Source organism: Cupressus sempervirens, chromosome 7, assembly GCF_028749045.1.
Source record: "Cupressus sempervirens isolate cs-2001-9-10 chromosome 7, ASM2874904v1, whole genome shotgun sequence".
In the NCBI taxonomy this organism is placed as follows: domain Eukaryota; kingdom Viridiplantae; phylum Streptophyta; class Pinopsida; order Cupressales; family Cupressaceae; genus Cupressus; species Cupressus sempervirens.
The window spans coordinates 509385759-509407254 of record NC_143124.1 but is presented as its reverse complement, the minus strand read 5'-3'; the positions used below and the strand labels follow the sequence as shown (position 1 = coordinate 509407254).

Below are 21496 nucleotides of genomic sequence, written 5' to 3'. Positions count from 1 at the left end.
CACTGCATTGACATTATCATTCTTCACCTGGCAATGTTATTATTTGATAAATTCTTCCGTATTTCTAGGAAAAAATGAGTTGAGATTCTAGCTAGCAAGACATTGGTTCCATACTTCATGAGAATAAGGGAATCCAAAAAAACATATGGTAGTTGGTCTTCTCCACTTTTTTGTATAGATAACAACTATTAACAATATAGAATCCTCTCTTATAAAGATTATCTATGGTAAGAATCTTGTGTTTTATCATGATCTTGTAGAGAATTACCACTTTTAGAATGATATCCTTTATCTAGGAGGTAGCCCAAAAAGGATTGACACTAATAGAATTGTAATAGATAGACTAGAAGCCATTGAGTAACCTCCATTCAGATTCTTACCCCAAATGATAAACTCTTAAGTTTTACCTTTTATATTCCAAACATTAAGAGTTAGTTATATATTTCTAAGATCTGTGCTATATAATTGAAGATTGATAAGTAGGAGATAATTTGCACAACAAGTCAAATTGTGGTATTGCTATCAGGATTTAACTATGGGATTTTTGAGTCAAACTCATTGACCATGTTTCATGAGTAGCGATTCAACATGAATCCATCTCTCATGAGAATAAATGGAACACTTAGCACTCATTGGATCTAGGTGATGCTCATAGGGGTGAAGCACCGAGACATCCCGAGAGGTCACCCATCCCAATACTACTCCAACCTAAGTGCGCTTAACTACGGAGTATCCTCCATGGTTAAACGCAAAGCTTGCAACGCCATTTGCAAAACCTTCACCAAGTGTTGTGCTTGATGAACCATTCATTAGAAGACCCCTTAAGCTCATCAATTGATAAGTAAGAGATAATTTCCACAACAATTCAAATTGTGATATTGCTATCAGGATTTAACTATGTGATTTTTGAGTCAAACTCTTTGACCCATGTTTCATGAGTAGTGATTCAACATGAATCCATCTATAGCCACATAAATCAATAAAGAAATAATCCCTTCTTGCACATCCAACATCATGGATTAAAGTACACCATGTCTTCCAAAGACAGACATTGACATAATGAAACATTAGCTCAAAGCATGGCTATAATTAAATTATTGTTAGTTCACAAATCCTAAAACATGAGTCACCAACCTCTATAGTGAGAGCAATATTTTGAGTGTAAAAGGCACCTACTATAAAAATTCATTCTTTCATCCTATAAGTGTGTGATTTGAAATGTTGGTGCAAAACCAAATTTACACAATTGAAACTAGAAGTTATTTTGTCAATGCTAGGAAAGTCATTACAAGTGTATTCAAAGATACAATATTTTATTGTGCGTCACTCACAAAGACTGTGACAATTGTTGGCCCTAACCTTCAAAACTACATTTTTTTTCCTCTAATGGACATGGTTCTTTATGTTGACCAAAATCTACCGAGTTTCTATTGTCAAAGGTAAACATAACTCTAGAGTGTACATATCAACCTTTTGTAGTTTCTCTTAAATTACATGATGTGTTCAATGATTTGTAATTAATTGATATTAACCATACATATTTTTATAATTGAGACAAATCTTATAATGACTTCCTTTCTTCTAGAATTGTTCTAACAACTTGATTTATTAGTGTTAAAACATTCCATATGTATTATTGTCTCTTATTTAAACTTCGATCTCATTTGTTACTTTATATACATAGCTTTTAACAAAATATTATAATTCTATAAATTTAGTATATGAAACTTTTACAATTATCTTTGGTGAACAGTACACTAGAGTGCAACATATAAAAAAGCATAACCTTAAGAATACACAATTTTAGCTTTCCTAAGTTACTATATTTTTTAGTTAATTCAAATAAATAAATGAATAAAACAATTTCTTACAAATTTAAATAAAATTAAAAAACTAAATGATTTAAGAAAACAAAGAGCTATACCTTGACGCATTACATTTACAATTTGTATGATGCTATTATACATCATTTCAATTATGCACTAGGCTGTAAAATTAGGTAAATTTTCAAATTAATCTTTATCAAGTTCAGCAATAAAATTAACTGAAAAGTCGCACCGATTGGGATAGTGAAAAGGGAGGGTATATATATGAGGAGCCGGATGCTTGAAACATAGAAAGACATATAATTTAGATTTTCGCTCGGTAATATCTTTCAATCCTTTTCTAATCCATTCGATCGACATCCTTGTCACCGTGCATATTATTTTGGCACTTCTGTTTGAACTTTCTGGAGAATAAAATGGCGGCAAATACAGTGACAATCAGGCTGTTCAGAAATGAGGAAGTGTATGAAGATTTCCAAGTGGAGAAAACGGCTGCAAGGGAATTTGCGGTCCTCAAGGATTTTTTAGACACACACACCGACATGGAGGCAGCTGTAAGGTTCCCCATCCCTTACGACAACATCAAATCTGGCAACATTCTGGAGATGTTATTCGACTACTGTAAATTCCATGCTCATGCAAGATCCAACAATATATCAGAGGATGATGTGAAGATATGGGACACACAATTCGTTGACAATGCTCTTGCTGCGGATAAAAATCAAGCGACCTTCTGTCACATTCTCTCGTCTGCGAATTTTCTACATATCAGAGATCTATTTGATTTGTTGTGTGTGGTGGATGCAAATTTTGTGAAAGATAAAAGTGTGGAAGAAATGCGGTTGATGTTCAAGATGGAGAATGATTTCAGCCAGGAGGAAGAGCAGGCAATCATGCAAGAGACGGAGTGGGCTTATACATAACTCTCGTTTATTTATTTCTATCTGATTTGATCTTATTTCAAACTAACGTTTACCTTCTACCCAGTTACTATGCCGCATTTTCTAATTCATTGGCATTATATGGTCGTTGAAAACATTGAATATTTCCATCTCAATTGCTGATGTATAAACATATATATTATAAGTATACATATATAGATAGAATGCAGTAAAGTTTTTAATTGTAGATATTTCTTCTGCTTTCCTTTTGTAATACTGGTTTTTTACATTTATGATTTTTTATGAACCTATATAAACCTATAAGGGAGATTTTATGTATAGGTTATATATAGGTTTATATTAGAAGGTTTTATTTGACTAGTTACATAGGATCTCCCTCATAGGCAGTAAAATGAAATGAAATAAAACCAATAAGATCATTGTCGAATAAAAAAGGTTTTTAAAATTTACAAGGAAATGGTATTTCAAAACATTGAATAGAAACACTCTCACCAAACGGGGGGGGAGTTGAAGCATGATCTGGGCTATGTTGTCACTACCAAGCTTATCAGCTATCTCTTTCATGCTGCTAAGAAGAATGGGCTGTGAAAAAATAACGGTTGACAATTGGAAGCATAGATGGTAGACAACATTGATGAAAGGATAGAGTGCGCAATCAGTTATCCATGGCATACGAATTTGTATAATAGAGAATATTTTAGATTCATATTATCCTTAACAATTATATTCATATTTTTAAAAATAAAATTTGTTTTTATTTATTACAATTTTAATTCACTAAAAAATAATGTATTTAAAAAATAATAAATTATAATGAAAATTAAATATAATTGACTCAAACAATTTATTGTTATCATTATCGATAGATCAAAAGACATCATTCTATATTTTATTAGTAGAAATAGTTTATTTTGATGACATTTGTAAATAGATAAACCACATAATATAAAAATCTTATTAGTGTTCAATCCTTAGGGTTGAAGATATTGGTAGGGAATAGTTTAAGGTTTCAATGTGATCACAACAAATAGTTCACCAACTTCTATGTGTACTATATTGTTATTCTCAATAGTGCGTGTGTGGATATACATACATACATACATACATACATATATATATACACACACACACAGACACACACATACACACACACACACACACACACACACACATATATATACATATACATATGGGTATGTGCAGGATCATGGTGTGCCAAAAAGTGGTGATGTGAAAAAAAGAAAGTTTGAAGACGCCTAAAAGTGCTTCAAAATTCGCTTTGACTTTTTTTCATCTATTCAGGAACCAAATTTGGAAGGTAAGGCCGAGCCTTATCGGATATCCGATATGATATCGGATATCCGATTTGACATCGGATATTCGATAATATCAGATATCTGATTTTAAATCGAATATCTGACATGTGACCGGATATCTAATAATTAGAGTAATAATATTGTACCACTATTATTATTATTATTTAATATAATAATAATAATAATAATAATTATCATATAATAGTATGATATATTATTTAATATTAATATTATTATTATTTAATATGATATATTATTTAATATTAATATTTACTACATGATATTATTATTATTTAATATAATATTATTATTAAATAATATATCATATTAAATAATAATAATAATATTAAATAATATATCATACTATTATATTATAATAATAATAATATTATTATTATAATAATAATATTATTATTTAATATAATATTATTATAATAATTATTATTATACTATAATATAATAATAATAATATAATATTATAATCGTATAATATTATACTATAATAATATAATATAATATTTAATATATTATATTATATAGTAATGTAATATAATATATATATATATATATATATATATATATATATATATATATATATATATATATATATATAAAAGATATAATATAATAACAAAAAGTAATATCTTATAATATAATATATAATAAAAAAGTATAATAAATTATAAATTATAATAATATAATATAATAATAATATTATTATATGATATTATGTTTTATATTATAATATATAGTAAATTAATATAATATATATAAAATATAATATAAAAATATATAAAATGTAACATAATGTAATATATATTCTATGTTATATGTTATATTATATATATTATACTCATTATATGTTATTGGGCCATATTGGATATCCAATACCTGTGCATTGGATTAAATAAAATCACAGACCTACGAGCCCTCATTTTACGCAAATTTGAGGCTAGTATTACCACTGTGGATCGAATATCAGATACGAGATCGAATATTAGATATTTAGGTATTTTTTTTTTCCCAACTCATTTTGAACCTAAATTTAATAGATTTTAGGATGATTTTGTTTGTTTTAGTTGAATCTAGGGTTTTTTTGACAAAAATGGTTAAAATTTAGATTTTTTAAAAATATATATTACGTTTTGCAATTCAATAGGAATGGCTGATCAAAATGATGACACTGAGGCGGGGAATAATATTCCTCGTAACCCACCACCAAACGATCCAGTATCCCCACAAAATCGTCCACCAAATGATCCTCTACCTCCTCAAAACCCTTCTCGAATTGAGGATTTGATAAATAAAAATCTCACCGAGTTGAGAGGTTTGCATAGAACATATAATAATGTACCTGCATTGGCTCCTATGTTATCCACGTTAAACACCATAGTGGATAACATTGAAACCCTTAGGAACTAACAAAATGTTGCTCTTTGTTGGCGTGATGAAATGCACCAGATGTTTGATGATGGTTTGGATTATGATGAGGTCGCGGCCCTCAACATAACCAAAGATGATTTGGCTAGCCTTTTTGCTAACCCAAAAATGGGTATACCAGTTGACCCAAAAAAAACCAAACTATCAATTAAATGGTGTACAAATGATGCCATACGTGCAAATTTTGGGATCATTGGTGGATGGTCTTTGATATCCCTCCACATGGAAATTTAGACATACCATTTTATTTCCTTAGAAAATTATATGCAAAATTTGTGTTGAAACTTAGAGTGAACTATTGGAGCATGAAGCCCAACATGGGCTTAGGACTAGGAGCTCCTCAGGATAGACCCTCTTCCCAGCGGAAGAAACTTGGCACTTTGGTCGCCCCCCTGATATCTCCCCCCCTCCTCAAGTGCAACATCCAGATATTATGGCATAGGCTAGCTCTCAGATCATCAGAGCCATTCATAGGCTGAGTAGCCTAATGATATCTCAGGCTAGGTTAGTCCTGCCTTCTTGTGTTGATGATGTTGGTGCTAGTTCATCATCGGCTAGCTCATCACACGTTTGTGTGCCTCACACTTGCATTACATGCAAGAATATTTTCCTAGGTCCCATAGGTGATATTCTTGAGTATCATTTTGTATTAGATGAGGATACACTAGACGCACGTGCAGAGGCTACAAACCCTGATGCGAGAGAGGAGGGGAATGCAGAGGCATGGACTCCTTCAGTGTCGGTATGTTTATACATTTTTTTTTTAATGACATATGCGATTTAAAGTTAATTTTTATAATAGAGTAATTTTAATTTTTTAGCCATACTGACTTTTACATGTATGTGATCTTCATTCATGTTTAGTTTATGACCGAGGAGGAGCTAAGACAGATAGACGATGCTACACTCTCGGCCATTTCATTTGGCCTTGAGACATCTATGGTACATTATTTTGTGTTCGCATTTTTTTTCTATTTGATATTGTAGCATATATGTTTGCTAATCTTTATTTTATCTTGCAAATACCACCTACCTTAGGGGGACAAAGTGCGAGGGGTGAGCCAGCATGCACTGACAAAGGAAAGGTAATTAGATGTTTTCTAATTGATTAAATATCAATGCATTCTTGTCAAATGTTTGTGGTAATCTCATTTAATTACATTATTTATTGTATTTAGGGTGTGGCTACTAGTGATGAGCCTGTACAAATTCGGTGTCCTAGATCATTAGGGATTTCCATTCGCACAGAGAGCCCCATTGTATGTATAAGTATCATTTATTTTTTATTTTTCTTATTGATGTAGAGGAAAGTATGATTGTTGTTCCATACAATTTCTGTGATTTTTTTCGTACCAATAATGATTCATGTCTTGCATATGTTCATTACAACTTTAATAGGCTTATATGCACCTGTCCAACTAACCATGTTGGTTACAAAGGTTTATTTAATCAAACAAATACCAAATTACTACTTTCCCTCCAAAACTAATGTGACCGTTTGAATTTGAAATTCAAATTTCAAACTATAGTTTTTATGCATTCCCTAACTTTCTAAACTATTCCATTGACTCAAAATGGGTCATATGGATTTGTTAAATGCAACTAAGTATGAAACTATCCTAAGACTACCCCATATGGCTCTTTTGGCCATTTTACATCATGTTGCCCTTAGGTCCTTACTAGGACTTTTATGACTTTTGTCTTTCAAAGTACATTGTTTATTACATAATTCCATTATTGGTTTTAATATATCCCAATTAACAATCAATGATGTCTTTGATCCTCTATCTTCATCTGGTACCAAGGCTCTCTTAGATGATTTAATAAGTGCCCCTGCACCAAACACCCCACCTTCAAAGCAACTCTTGTCCCAAGAGTTAAGGGGTACTATCTTCTTTCCTCCCATCCTTCTAGAGAGATATTTGCAACTTTGCACCTACAATGTATTACCCTACACACCTGCATACAAATCATTAGAAACAAAAAACATTGGATCCTTGTTACCAATCATGGTAACCTTACTGCCTGCTGATTGTGAATAGTCATGTTTTATCCTTGACAAAGGCTGAATAACTTGTTGTCTAAGGTCATGCTGACCCTGTCTCTTATCCTCCATGGATATGTTCACTTCTTTGTTCACTCTCATCACCAAAGGACACCATACTATTCCTATCATCACTCTTTTGCTGTCACTGTCTACTTGTAAGTAGAATTCTGAGTTTTGTCTTGAACAATCTCATCCTTCATAACCAAAAGAGATGGCTTCAGTGGCAGATCTGTCATATCATGTTTACTCTCCCTCTACTCCTACAAGTCCACAAACTCTTTCTTGCCAAAACAAATAACTCTTTCCTCATCATGACCCGTGAAAGGATTTAGCTTAAACTTCACACCATCTTTGTGTACTATATAAATATTTGATGAGCCAAAATGAATAGTGTTCCTTGAGGCTTGCCAAGGGCTTCCAAGGATTACATGGCAACATGTCATTAGAATGACATCACATATAACTTGATCTTTATATTCTCCTATAGAGAAATCCACTATTGCTTGCTCCCTTACAACAATATTTTGTGCATCACTGACCCAAGATGCCCTATATGGTCTATCAATAGGATACTTCTTCAATACTAGTTTATTTACCATTTCATAAGACACTAAATCATCAAAGGAACCAGAGTCTATTATCATCGTACAAATCTTACCATGGATCATGCAATTTGTCTTCAAAATGGATGGTCTGGTCTCCTTTTGCTACTACATTTGTGGTCCTCTTCTCACCATCAAAGATTCTCCTTCAAGTTTAGGGTTTGCATTATCGTACTTCTTTTCTTCCTCTTCTCCTATGGTCAAGGTGACTCTCCTCTCCTCCTTCCTAAAATCCACACCTTTCTCAGGGCACTTGTAGGATTGATTGCCTACTCCTCCACATGTGAAGCATTTACCTATGAAAACACTATTACATCTTCCACTTCCAAATCTTCCTCCCCTGAAACTTCCTCTTGTCTTAGATGTAATCTATTTTCCTTTATCTTTGTCTTGATTGTTTGAAGTGTCAAACTGACTTCTTACACCTCTTCCTCTCATTGTTCCACCTCCTCTCTGATTTGCTTGCCTCTCATTCTTTCTTTTCAACTTCTCCTCTGCTCGAATTGCCAACTGAAAACATTCTCCAAGTGTCCTTGGTAAATTCAATCGTATTTCATCTTGAATATTGTACTTGAGGCCATTAATGTATCTAGCCACCTTATCATCTTCATCTTCTAGTCCTCCCCTAATACTCAGGGTATGAAATTGCTCAGTATAGGACATGCCATCCATATCCCTCTGTTTCAAATTGTTCCTTCTTATCTTTATTTGGATTGCTAAATTAGATGGCAAGAATTGATTTCTCACCATGGTCTTCATTCTCTCCCAATCTGAAATCTTATTCAATCCCTTTTTGATGCAGAGTCTGCAACAACTACTTTCCACAAGCCAATAAATGGCTGTCACAATCCAACTTAGGATTCTAGGACTTCTCACAAGTCATCTTACCCACTCCGGGTATACTCAACCTCCAAGCCAAACAAGGAAATACCACTTCAAAAGCCTCACCAACTATCACCAGAAATGGAGACAATCATGGACATACTGTTCCAACCCAAAATCATCAATTTGTTTGGTTCCACCAAACTCTCAACACACCTTTGCACTTCTAGGCCTACAAACCTTGTAGCCTTCCAATTAGCTTCTTTGCACTTTTCTCCTAGTATCCCTTAATAGCATAGGGACTTTTCCATAGGTCCAAACACCCTTCTTGTCACCTACTAGGAATCCAAAAGATTTTGGGCTGATCTTGCTCCAACACCCTCCAAACTGCTTCTTGGTACCAAGGCCTAATTGATCAAGTTAGGCTAGGGCTTCAAGGAAGAATGGCCAAGGTGGGTTCCCAAGACCCAAAATACTTAAGGAAATCTCCAACACAATCAATGCATCCAACTCCAACACTCAAACTGATCAGAAGTGCCTACAACCATGACTGTCACCAATTACCTTGCAAAAATCAGTCAAGCACATGGGCTTGCTTGACCTAGGGCCGACTTGGAAAAATAGTTTCCCTTCTCTCCAGGCCTCCAACCTCTGGCATTATGTTTCCTAGTCTCCTAACTTTCATATCCCTCAGTTTTAGAGGGTTCCACCAGTGGGAATGCAAGTTAGGGATGCATTTGTGGAAGGGTCTAGGAAACAAGGCTTTTCAGACCACCTTCTACTAAAATGCAGATAACTTTTAAACCCCAACCCCTTTTTGAGTCAAACCAAAACCAAAAGTTTCCTAACTCACCCCTGCAACTATTTCATACACTTAGAAATCATAAAATTTGTGTACGAATCTGTACCAGCATAACAATCGAGCAATTACCAGTAAATTTCCAGAAAATTAAAGTTTTTATTATTTTTTCTCCAAACCACCATACACTCTGATCTCCCCCTTTCAACTGAGATCACATATGACATATATAAAGGTCTACATGACCATTGGAACAACCATATAGGTGTTCCCAACCATAAAAAAATAAACAACCACTTTTTGCTAATATTGTTTAGACTCTAAATACCCTATTCTAAGGCCTTTTGGTCCCATGGAGTCACTTTGTTTATAACCACACCAAAATGCTTGTGGGCCTTACATGTGCCTTTATTAAAAAACATAGACCAACTTGTAAAATATGGACCAAACCTTTATTCCATCTTCCTAATCTACTTGAATCCTTGCTTTCATGGAGTGGCAAGGTGTCGAGCAACATAGATACTTGTTCCCCCCTGCCACATAGGTCAGGTGCCCTGCACCACCTTTCCTCTCTCTCATTTTGAACACTAGTCCACCAAGTGAGTGTTGTTCCTCTCAGTCTTGCTTTTGCTACTTTTACCTTCTTATCTGCCTTTATGTCTTCAAGATCAAAGTAGTTCTCAAGGGCCTCTATCCACCCTAGCACTTCTTCATTATCCATTTTACCCTGGTATATTGGCAAATCAATATGGTTCTCCCACCATTACCTTGTACTACCTTAATGATTCTCATAAATCTCCTTTCTTCAGGATCATCTATTGTCTCATGCTCTTGCCTTGCATTACCAACCTCTTCTTCTTCATGGTTCTCTCCATGATTTCTTCCTCTAACCTCTTCTCCTCTAGGTTCTTGCCTTTCCTTTTCTAAAGATTCTATCCTTGCAATAAGCTTTAGCCTCTCTCTTCTCATCTATCTTTCTTCCCTCACTCTAGATGCTTCAAGTTCTCTCCTCTCTCTTTTCTCTCTTGCTAACTCTTCTCTCAATTCTTCAAGTTCTCTAGCCATTTAATTTTTAGGAGGAATTTTCACAACGAGTTTTCTTCCTTCCCAAGGGCCAACTCACTAATTCTCTTTCTTTCCTCACCAAGAAATCTCTGGACACCACTTATGTACCTTTCAACTCTGGGACACACAAGGAGGAATTAGACATGCCAAGGTTTCAACAAAGGGACTAGCACACTAAGGATGACAAAGACTCCTATGATGATGAAACCTACAACTTATCTACTCCCAAAAGACCTTGTTGATGCTCTGATACCATTTGATGTAGAGGATGGAGGATCTAACCACAAACTTGCAAATTCAAGCACAATATGGACCCAACTCCTATGTTTCAATGGTGTTCCCAAATGCACACAATGCCACCAAAGACTCCAAACTTGGATTTACATTCACCAAGTGTTCCGTCCACCTCTACACACCTTTAAAAACTTCAACCAACATGTTTATAATGTTTCCAAACCCACAAATCTTTAGTAGATACAAAAGAGACCATTTTTGCCCTTTACTAGGCTATTCTCTTCTTTGGATCAACAGACCCTATTTTCTTAATTTTTCTCCCAAACTTTCCAAAAAACCAAGAAAATAAACTAGCTTTTTAGATACCCTTTTTTTATTTTTATAACATATCCAAAAATTAGATATCACTCCTTTGGAAAGATTGTACAAAATAGGGCAGTTTGTCTCAGAATTAGGCCTAATTAGACCACTTTTACAAAGAAAGTACCCTTCAAACTTTCAATCTGAATTAATCCTTTTTCATAGTCTCTATTAATGATCTAAATCAAAGGATTTTCAATATTATAGGTCTTGGTCACACTCCTAAACACCCAAACTTCAAAACCCTCCTTAAAATGGCTTAAGAACCAGGGCCTACTTGTTCAAACCCCAAAACTCAATTCTAGAACTTCTCCTTCAGCATTCACCATGCATTTTAATATCTAAGATGATATTACCAATCATTCCAATATCAAAAAGCACTTACAAAACAAAGGATTCTTCAAGTTGCTCTTGAAAACCAAGCACTTTCATTCAATTTTCTGAGACAGTCAGTACAAATCTGACCCTCCAGGCTGTACAATCACAATTTATAAGTTTCAAGGGATGGTTAGTAACCCCCTCAACCACCTCCAATCGGTTTCATTTGTTAACTCTTCATAAAATTTAAATTATATAGTTTCCCTCCAAAAAATACATAACCGTTACTATTCAAATTTCTAACTATTAAACTATGCTTTTAATGGGCTTATTGAATGTTTTGACTTGTCTAATGACAAAATATGATCATGAAAACCTACATGAACCTATCAAATGACTCATCTACCATATGAAATCCTAAAATCCTATCTCATGCCCAATTACAACTTTTTTCCACATATGAGTCCAACATTATAACTTTGTATGCTTCCATGATCCATAATTGGTGCAAGGATTGCCCAATTGACTTCAAGAGATGCTCCATGACCTTTGTAATGCCTTGGATCTTCAATTTTTTCCTAATGAGCATGGGATGCTGCTGCATCACTTATCTTCATAAATAAATTCAAAACTAATATTTGTGATATTAACAACTACTATTTTGTATCTCATAGGAGACTCCTAGTGCACAAGAGGTCTGATGGGACAGTTATGTAGATTTGATGACACGACCCCTCACTCCTAAGGAGGAGCCTACAATAGTAAGTTATAGTTTGATTTCATGATTAAATATGTTATAAATTTAGCATGCTATGAATTATAATGTTATAGTTTAAATTGTAGATTCATCTGAGAAAGGTATTTGAACATATACAACCCACAATCAGAGAGGTACCAGCATTGCTGAGGGCATATGAGATGACTCTTGGCCAGTGCAGGAGGTCAACAAGAGAGGTATTTATTATGAAATTTTGATAGTATTAATCTCCATTACGGAAAAGATCATTATGCATTTGAGTAATTCAATGTTAGATATGTAGAATCATATAAATTTAGTAGTCTAACTTTGGGTTTTCCTTTTTTGTTTATGTAGGAGGCATCCGATCCACCTAGTGCAGTGAAGAGGTTGCATTTTGATCATCCACTAGCACCCTAGGATAGTATAGTTTTTGTAAGATGCATCATGAGACATTTTGAGATGGCATATGCCACATTGTATACAACAACATTGATATTATACACATTCTGATGGCATGATCAGCCACATTTTGTATACGGATCTATGTATTTTGATATATATTTGAGTACTTTATCTATGGATACATGATCTTTGATATATATATTTGTGTAAATTTTTTTCTATGGATACATGTATTTTGATATATATTTTTTTCATTTATGTGCACAATGATATACATATTAATTTAGTATCTAGTATTGTTCAATTTATCGTGGATCATGTGTCATGCCCTAAATTTTACTAGTAAAAATACAAAAATTTTTAAATTTTTTTGTAGCTTATGAAGTTGCATAAGAAATTACATATTGTAAAACAAGGTTATCATTGAATAGGAGTTCAAGACTCATGTGGATAGTGTCATCCGGTTGTAACATTTTAGTCACAGGTGATTTTCAAATAGATTGGATGACAGTCTAGTTCAAGTTAGCATCACAAATCAAATAAGCAAGTTCAAGATACAACACTCATAAATTAGTGAGGTAATTCATATCCTAACAAGCCTCTGATACTAATATTCTATTAGGGTCTGTCAGTTGTATCATATGGACTAGGTCATGATTATAGCATGTAAGGGAAGGGGATCATAATTACTTATTATCCTCATTACCAATGTACACACATTCATTAATCATTACAATATATATTAATGTGACAATTACTATATGGTGTGGAAGTGTAGTATATCTTAATCGATTAAACACACGTATCTAGAGAATTTAGATTTAGTACTCATCACATGAGCACCCTTAGTCAAATAAGAAAATGTGCACTTATCTACCACACTATATCGGATCTAACCATTGGAAATTAGAAAAGATATGCACCAAAGGTAGCTTCGAAGTCTACATGATGGAGAAGGGGCCACTTGCATTGATAGTATCCATCATTCAACACATTAGTTACACAACTTATGGAATAAACAATTTGTTTTATGTGCCAAACGTGTATCATGTGCTTGCATCCATATCTTACTAGTTACAGGTCCTCTCAAAGATTGGACTAATACTGAGTCATTTTCTCCCTCTTTACTCTATTTAGTCATCCTTATACATTCTATCAACATTGCTTCCTCACCAAACTAGCACTCACTACAGTTTCCTAAACACAAAAATTACTATTCCAATACATAAATTAAACTCACTCTAACAAAAGATAATTACTAACTATCTAGCTCATCAACTACTAACTAATCTAGCTACATTGCCATGCTTTTAAATTTACTATTTTAATTACTATAATTACTATACTATTACATTTACTTTTTACATTATTACATCTAATTATTCACCATAAGCTCACTTTCTCACTATCAATATTATTATTATCAAAGCATGTTAAGATTCAAAGTAGTTTCATAGTACGAATTAGTAAGCACATAAAATGAGGAACTCTTAGTAAGTCTAAGGGCCAATTCAAAGTACTTAACTCAATAATAATTCATGATCTGTATTTAAACACATCCTACTACACCATCGTATTGAGTGTGTCAATTTAAATTTGTTAGATGAATTGTTTATGCAAGGATTAGGTGCAAGTGTATAAATAAGGTTTGTATATAGCATACCTTGTCATTATGATATATATGTATTCATCATTTCATGTAACTAACATAGTAAAATGTGGTGTACATGAATCATATTATCATTAATTATGCATAGAGTACATGAGCTGATGAGCTACCTCTAATGACATGCCTATTGACCCTTATTACATACTAGCTAACTAATGCTTTATCCCTACACTACATTTTCAAATTGGTATATATATTCTATCGACTTTGATATTCTACTAATATCTTCAATCAAATCCACAAAATTCATTATCTAACTAACATTCCCTCAAGCCAAATATAAAATTCACTTGACATTAAATCCAACATCTACACAGGTTTGTCATGCATTCAATTCTATCTAGTAACTCTTATCTATCAATGTGCTTTATTGACTAGATAAAACTACATTTGAGTTATTATTTTAATCCATCATCCATCCTTATCCTTGATTCTCCAATCCCATCATTCCAACAACTTACTTCATATTAACCCTATTATATGTACATCCAACTATCCTAATTTACAGTCTTAACACTAATTTAATTAAATGCTCCGTACTTAACATCATGTTCAATTATATATGCATTCTTGTAAACTTATTTATTTCATTTAATTTATTTTCCTATATTGAGCTTTTCCATTACCATATGGTTTAATTGTTACATGTTCCTAAATGAGCCCCTTGATATAAACATTACCCTTAAACTAAGGTCAAATACACTAAGTGTCATTATCCTCTATTCAAGACTTGAAATGATTAAATAATTATCTGATAAAAATAAAAACAAATATAAAGGGTGAATCTCCTATCTATCTTAAATCCTCATCATTCCCTAACTCTTACAAAGGCCACATTTCTTCCTACACATGGTCTCCACAAGGTCCTATGTGGGTCATGTGCAGAATTTTGACTAATCCAAGCCTTAGGACATCTTCTTCCCATCGCTCCAATCAACAGTCCTAATGTGAACAAGTCATATTAAATGTCAACTTGACATTCTCCTAAGTACAAATCCCTTGGGATTGCTATCCCACTCCCCCTTAATTTCAAGTCGACTACCTATGCTTCAGAACACGTGACCATTGCTGTAAGAAATTTCAAGTCGACTACCTATGCTTGGGAACATGTGACCACTACTGCAAGGAGGGGACAACTAGTGCATAAGACAAGGATGTGACATAAACCCTTTCTCCTATGCACCCAAGTATATTAATGGGGATGAAACCCCTTTTCAAGAAGGCAAACTCAAGGATAAAAGTTTTGACATGACATGTCAGAATGAATGTCAGATTTAACAATACACCTTGGGGAGTGGAGAAATTTTTTTGCATTATGATGGCTTAGGAAATGTTGGGGGCTACTATAGAAGGGCGGTCAAGATCAATCTTGGCTTTTATTTTATTTTTGAGTTAAATATTTAAATTTGTCATATTCTCTAACATGCACACTAATATGCCTTTATTTATTTAATTACTAATTTATTATTTGAGTGTTGGATGTGACTTAGAGGTCACAAGATTGTAATGTGTACCATTCTGCCACTTAGGAAATATATTAGTCTAGGACACTCATTAGTCTCTATATGCTATTATTATTTTTATTTTTATTGGATAGCAGTCTAGAATCTGGGAATATTCTTTAATATTTTATTGCTCTGTATTAAGGAAGGGATTTATTTGCCTTTACCATACATTTTCTAGAGAGGAAAATGCATGCCTACAACAATTTATCTCATAGATTTTATTATATCTTCTCTTACAAAAAACTTCATTTTGTTATATCATGAAATTAATTTGATGATTTCCTTGCTTAGAATTGCATTAAGCTTGGTAATTAAAATCAATTTTATCCATGCATGTGATATGAACATAAAATTTTCCTTCCAAATTATTGAGTGCACAACAAGATTGTAAGAAATCTACTAAGTTTTAAATTTATACAATCAATGGTATCACATAACATCTATGGATTGTTATTATCTAGTCATTTACAATACGACAAGGAGAAAACTTTCTTTCAAATTTTCAAATGATAACAATGATGTCAAAGAAAATCCGTGACTTGTACCAATGCTTTCATAACAATATAAACTCCAAATGAAACATGCATATACAACCTTATCAATTATTTCCTCTACACGTACATTAGGTAACAATGATACAATCTCCTTCCATCACAATGGGGAAACATAAGGGATTTTTCAAAATGATAAGGAACATGGACATTGAAAGATATGGACAATGAGTAGCATGAACATTGTCCAACATGATTGTTGAGAACATGAACAAGCTGGTGAATCCTCCTTCACAAATGAGGGCACAATGTCAAGTTTTCTCATCCAACATCAATCTGCAAGATGATCATTCCAAGCCATTTCCATTGCTCCCTTGGACACAAATCTACATATGCAACACAAAAAAATAACAAGGACCATGGGTACTTTCCACCCAACCATAGGCCTCAAAGAGACCACCCTCGTGCTAGGGAACAAGGCTCAAACTAGGATACACATACAATCTTTCAATGTATAAACATTACATTTCAAACTTGAACAATTTCCCCCCAAGGCTATTTCACAATGGCTTCAAAGATGGAACCATAAACATAGGGTGAAGGTGTGTTCTAAAATGGAGACTTGCCATACCCATAACAATACTCAAGCACAAGGGTGAGTGTAAGTCCCACCCCATAACAATACTTAAGCACAAAACAAGAAAAAAAAACCAAGTAGAAATAAAACAAGAAATTTTCAAGAGCACATCACATTTTCACAACACAATATCAACACCCATAATACAACAAGGAAATAGACAAAATCCAAACCTCATACTCACAATACTCCACACAATACAACAAGATGCACAATGGTGTCACACTAATCTACATGGAATGAACACCATTCAAGCACTCACATGAATGCTACTCCACAATGCAATGCAATGCATACTCCATTGATAAACTCCACACTTGCATATTTGCTTAACCATGCTAAAAGAAAGAAATGGAAAAGAAGCAAGTTTGAGATACCAACCTTGGTCCAAGCTAGGGTAAGGATAGTTGTAGTAGAGCTCCCCTAATCTCCCTCCAGAACCTATCTCTAAAATTAGAGAGTGGGCAAACACCCCACTAGTTTGGCCAAGACCCTCTAATAAAGCCTTCCCACTAACTTATTTTAGCAAAAACACTAAGCCACTCCATCCTTACAAACTTGTCTCCTCTAATGGCTCATTAATAGCCCTCATGAGCTCTGAGTTATGACCCTCGAAGGATCGACCTCAAAATGCACTTAGAGCACCTTGGAGACTCCTCGGTACAGGATGGCCACAAATGATGGATGGTCTTCGTGGCTAGAACAAGGGTGTGACTAGGGTTCACCCACCAATCTAGAGCTAATGGCACTGAAAATTCGATGCCAAGATCAGTGGCTTCAAAGTTATGTTGTGGTGCACCTATGAACTGAGGCATACTATGAGTTTTGGCATCGAGTGAGATTGCTGTGCTGAATCCAAATGAAATGTGATCTCTCAAAAATGAGATAGGTTATTTTAGGCCTCAGTATCACCATTCGATAGCATTTGATAGTTCATCAATAGCCCCCATGAGCTTTGAGTTATGACCCCCGAAAGATCGACCTCAAAATGCACTTAGAGAACCTTGGGGACTCCTTGGTATAGGGTGGCTGCAAATTATGGATGGTCTCTGTGGCTGAAACAAGGGTGTGACTAGGGTTCACCTGCCCATCTGGAGCTAATGGTACTGACGATTCAATGCCAAGATTAGTGGTTTTAAAGTTACGCTGTGGTGCACCTATGAACTAAGGCACATTGCGAGTTTTGGCATCGAGCGAGATCGCTATACCTAATCCAAACAGAATGTGATCTCTCAAAAATGAGATAGGTTATTTTAGGCCTCAACATCAATGTCCTGTAGCATTTGATAGTTTATTGATAGCCCTCACGAGCTCCGAGTTATGACCCTCAAAAGATCGACCTCAAAATGCACTTAGAGAACCTTGAGGACTCCTTAGTACGGGGTGCCCACGGATGATAGAGGGTCTCCATGGTTAGAACAAGGGTGTCACTACAGTTCACCCACCCACTCGAAACTAATGGCACTGACTTGTAGCCGTTAGGAGTTAGATTTTGAAAAGTTGTCAAGAAAGGTTGACCCCTTTGACTTGTATCATGAAAGGTTGCTTTGTGCCTTGTTTGATTGTTTGAAGACTACTCCATGTGTCGCTATCTTTCTTGGAAAAAAAATTGCTTTTGAACATCAAGCTTGCAATATTATCAATTATTGTCAAACTTTTTCAACCAAGTCAAAACGTCAAGTGCAAATATTTGTTTGCATTTTTTGCTAAGGGGAGTTTCATAAATTGACTTTGATTTTCTATGTCTCTAGTGCTTGAACATGCTTAAAATGGCTCTTTGGTCTTAGAGCTATTGGTATTTTCTAACTTCATGGTCTATGATATGCATACTAAGAATTTCTTTCACTAAATGGTTTCCTTGATCTATTGACTACACTTAAATTTGTTCACTTGTCATCTCTCTTTCTTTATCTACATTGCTATTTGGGATTTTTTCATAGCTCTTGACTTGTGTCACTAGTGTCATAACTTGCTTGGACAATTTTTTTGACAAGTCACTCATTCATTTCTACCTCTCTTTGACATGTGAACACTCTACCTCTCTAGTTTGGACATCAAGTTATCTTGTGTCACCTTATTAGCTTCCTCTAGTCTCCTTCATGCTTTATTATCTATCTATCACTATGGTATTCAAACCTTGTGCTACCAAACCTCAACCAAATCTAGATGATCATGATATCCTCCATGCCACTAAAGAGTTTCAAGATCTATATGTTCAATACAAAGAGCTAGAAGAGACAAATAATCTTTCTTACCTTCATCTCTCTAAGCACATGATAGAAATCAATTCTAAACTTGAGAAAATGTTAGAGGAGAATATTGCATTCTTAAATTAATCTCCGTTAAGACCTTTACATACACACGGGTCATCTTCTTCAAGGTCTACATATTCTATGCCAAGACATCAAATATCTTCATCTTCCAGATAAAGATCTCTTTAGAGAACAAGCAAGTGATACCTCCTTTGAGCCTATACCAAACTTTCATTATGGACTTATCTTTGACCAAGATAGTGATGAAGAGATGGATGCATCCTATTCACTTAAGAAACAACAAAATTATCATGGATAAATTTTTGAGAGAAATTTTACTCCATTGGAAGATTCTCATGATAACATCTTGCAAACACTTCTTGATAATGAATCCATCACATTACTAGACAACTCTAGACCTTATGAACCCAAAATCAAACCTCCATGGTGGAGAAATTATCATTATTGCCACTTCCATGGAAGAAAATTTCATAAAACTAAAGATTCCATAGTGTTGAAACATAAAATCAAAGATCTCATTTATGATGGGATTTTTGATACCTCTAATGACTCATGTGTCACAAGATCATGCTGATGAACCTATGTCAAGTGATGATTTCCTTGACACCTTCACTTCTTATAACACTAATGAACCTCCTAAAGTTTCAAAGCTTTTGAAAATGCCTCCACCAAACAAAGAACCTAATTCTTTCCATATAGACCATGCGTACCCTCAAGGGCTACAACTAAAAGAAAATCAAGCTAAGCTTCACTTGTCTGCAAACCTTTTCCATGCTACTAAGACTAAAGATCCTCAACATTCATGCAATACTATGATTACTATGCCCACTTTAGCTAATCCTGCATTATTTCTTTAAGATTCTATCATGCACACCTCACATTTTCCCTTGTCCTTAGAAGGTGCTCCATATCAAGATGACTCTCAAAAAGAAAAATATATAAATAAAGATCAAAATCAAACACCTTTTCATCTCATCCAAAATTTCACCTTTCTATATCCTGTGTGTTACCCACCTCCTACATATGATGAGGATACCATTTCCACTACCTCCATTGAGCTTATTGAAACTTATGGGAAAAGTGATCTTTCTATGCTATATAAAGAAAGATGTCAAGATCAAAGTGTCCCCTCATGTTCTACTTCTCCATATCCACTTCAAAACTATGCTCAAGAGTCAAACACTCCTATCAAAGGTCTTTCTCCTATAAAAGGTACTCACGAGTCTATTGATGACTTTGGTCATGCTACTCACTCTAAAGATGTTGAAATCCCTAGTCACTATCCCTTTGCATTTCGTAATTCTATCCTTAGTCCTTATCCATCTAATCTAATGTCTTCAAACCTTCTCCTACACTTTCTACTTCTAGCTCTCCAAAGTCTCTCTTGAAAGACTTTAATATTGAACATAAATCTAAGTTGACATTCAATATTCCAAAGGCTTCCACTCCATTTTCTTCCAAACATCTTTCTCAAAAGCTTACACATATTCCACTCAATATTCTTCTAACATTGTCTACTAGCTCATACATCTAAAATTTGATCCATTTCCTCCATGATTCCTCCATCATTCGGAAACCCTCCAAGGTGTGTGTAAATGTTGATCTTCTCCACTTTTTCACTTACCCTTATGGAATGTTTTCAAAGCTACACTTACCTACTATCCATACTCATACAATCCTTCCAAGGAATGAACTCTTATCCTACTATCATCTCAGTTCCTTCACCCTATCAACATCATTGAGAATAATTATCTATGATCTTGTCTTATCATAACTTATCTTTTCATTAGGAACACTATCTAACTTGAAAATAGTTGACCTATTTCTAAAAAATTAAAAAAAAATAGCAAAGAAGATAAAAAATGTGCCTTGGTGAAAACCATTATCTTATCCATGAGATTCCCTATTTTACTTTCTCATTCACTCATAGCCTTCATATCCAACTTCATATCATGTCATTATGCATTTGCTATCTTGCTTATTAGCTTTAATTGCTTATCGTACATGTTATCTTCTTTCATGGATTTCATGGCTTATCCCAAATGTGCT

General features: G+C 34.2%; 1 protein-coding gene across 1 annotated transcript; it reads left to right on the top strand.

Annotated features, from left to right (window-relative positions):
* The first annotated feature begins 2242 nt into the window (after window positions 1-2242).
* On the top strand, window positions 2243-2749 carry LOC149547759 (SKP1-like protein 11). The gene has a single exon (XM_089794181.1). The coding sequence runs from the start codon at window positions 2243-2245 to the stop codon at window positions 2747-2749; it is 507 nt and encodes a 168-aa protein (XP_089650307.1).
* Window positions 2750-21496: the final 18747 nt, after the last annotated feature.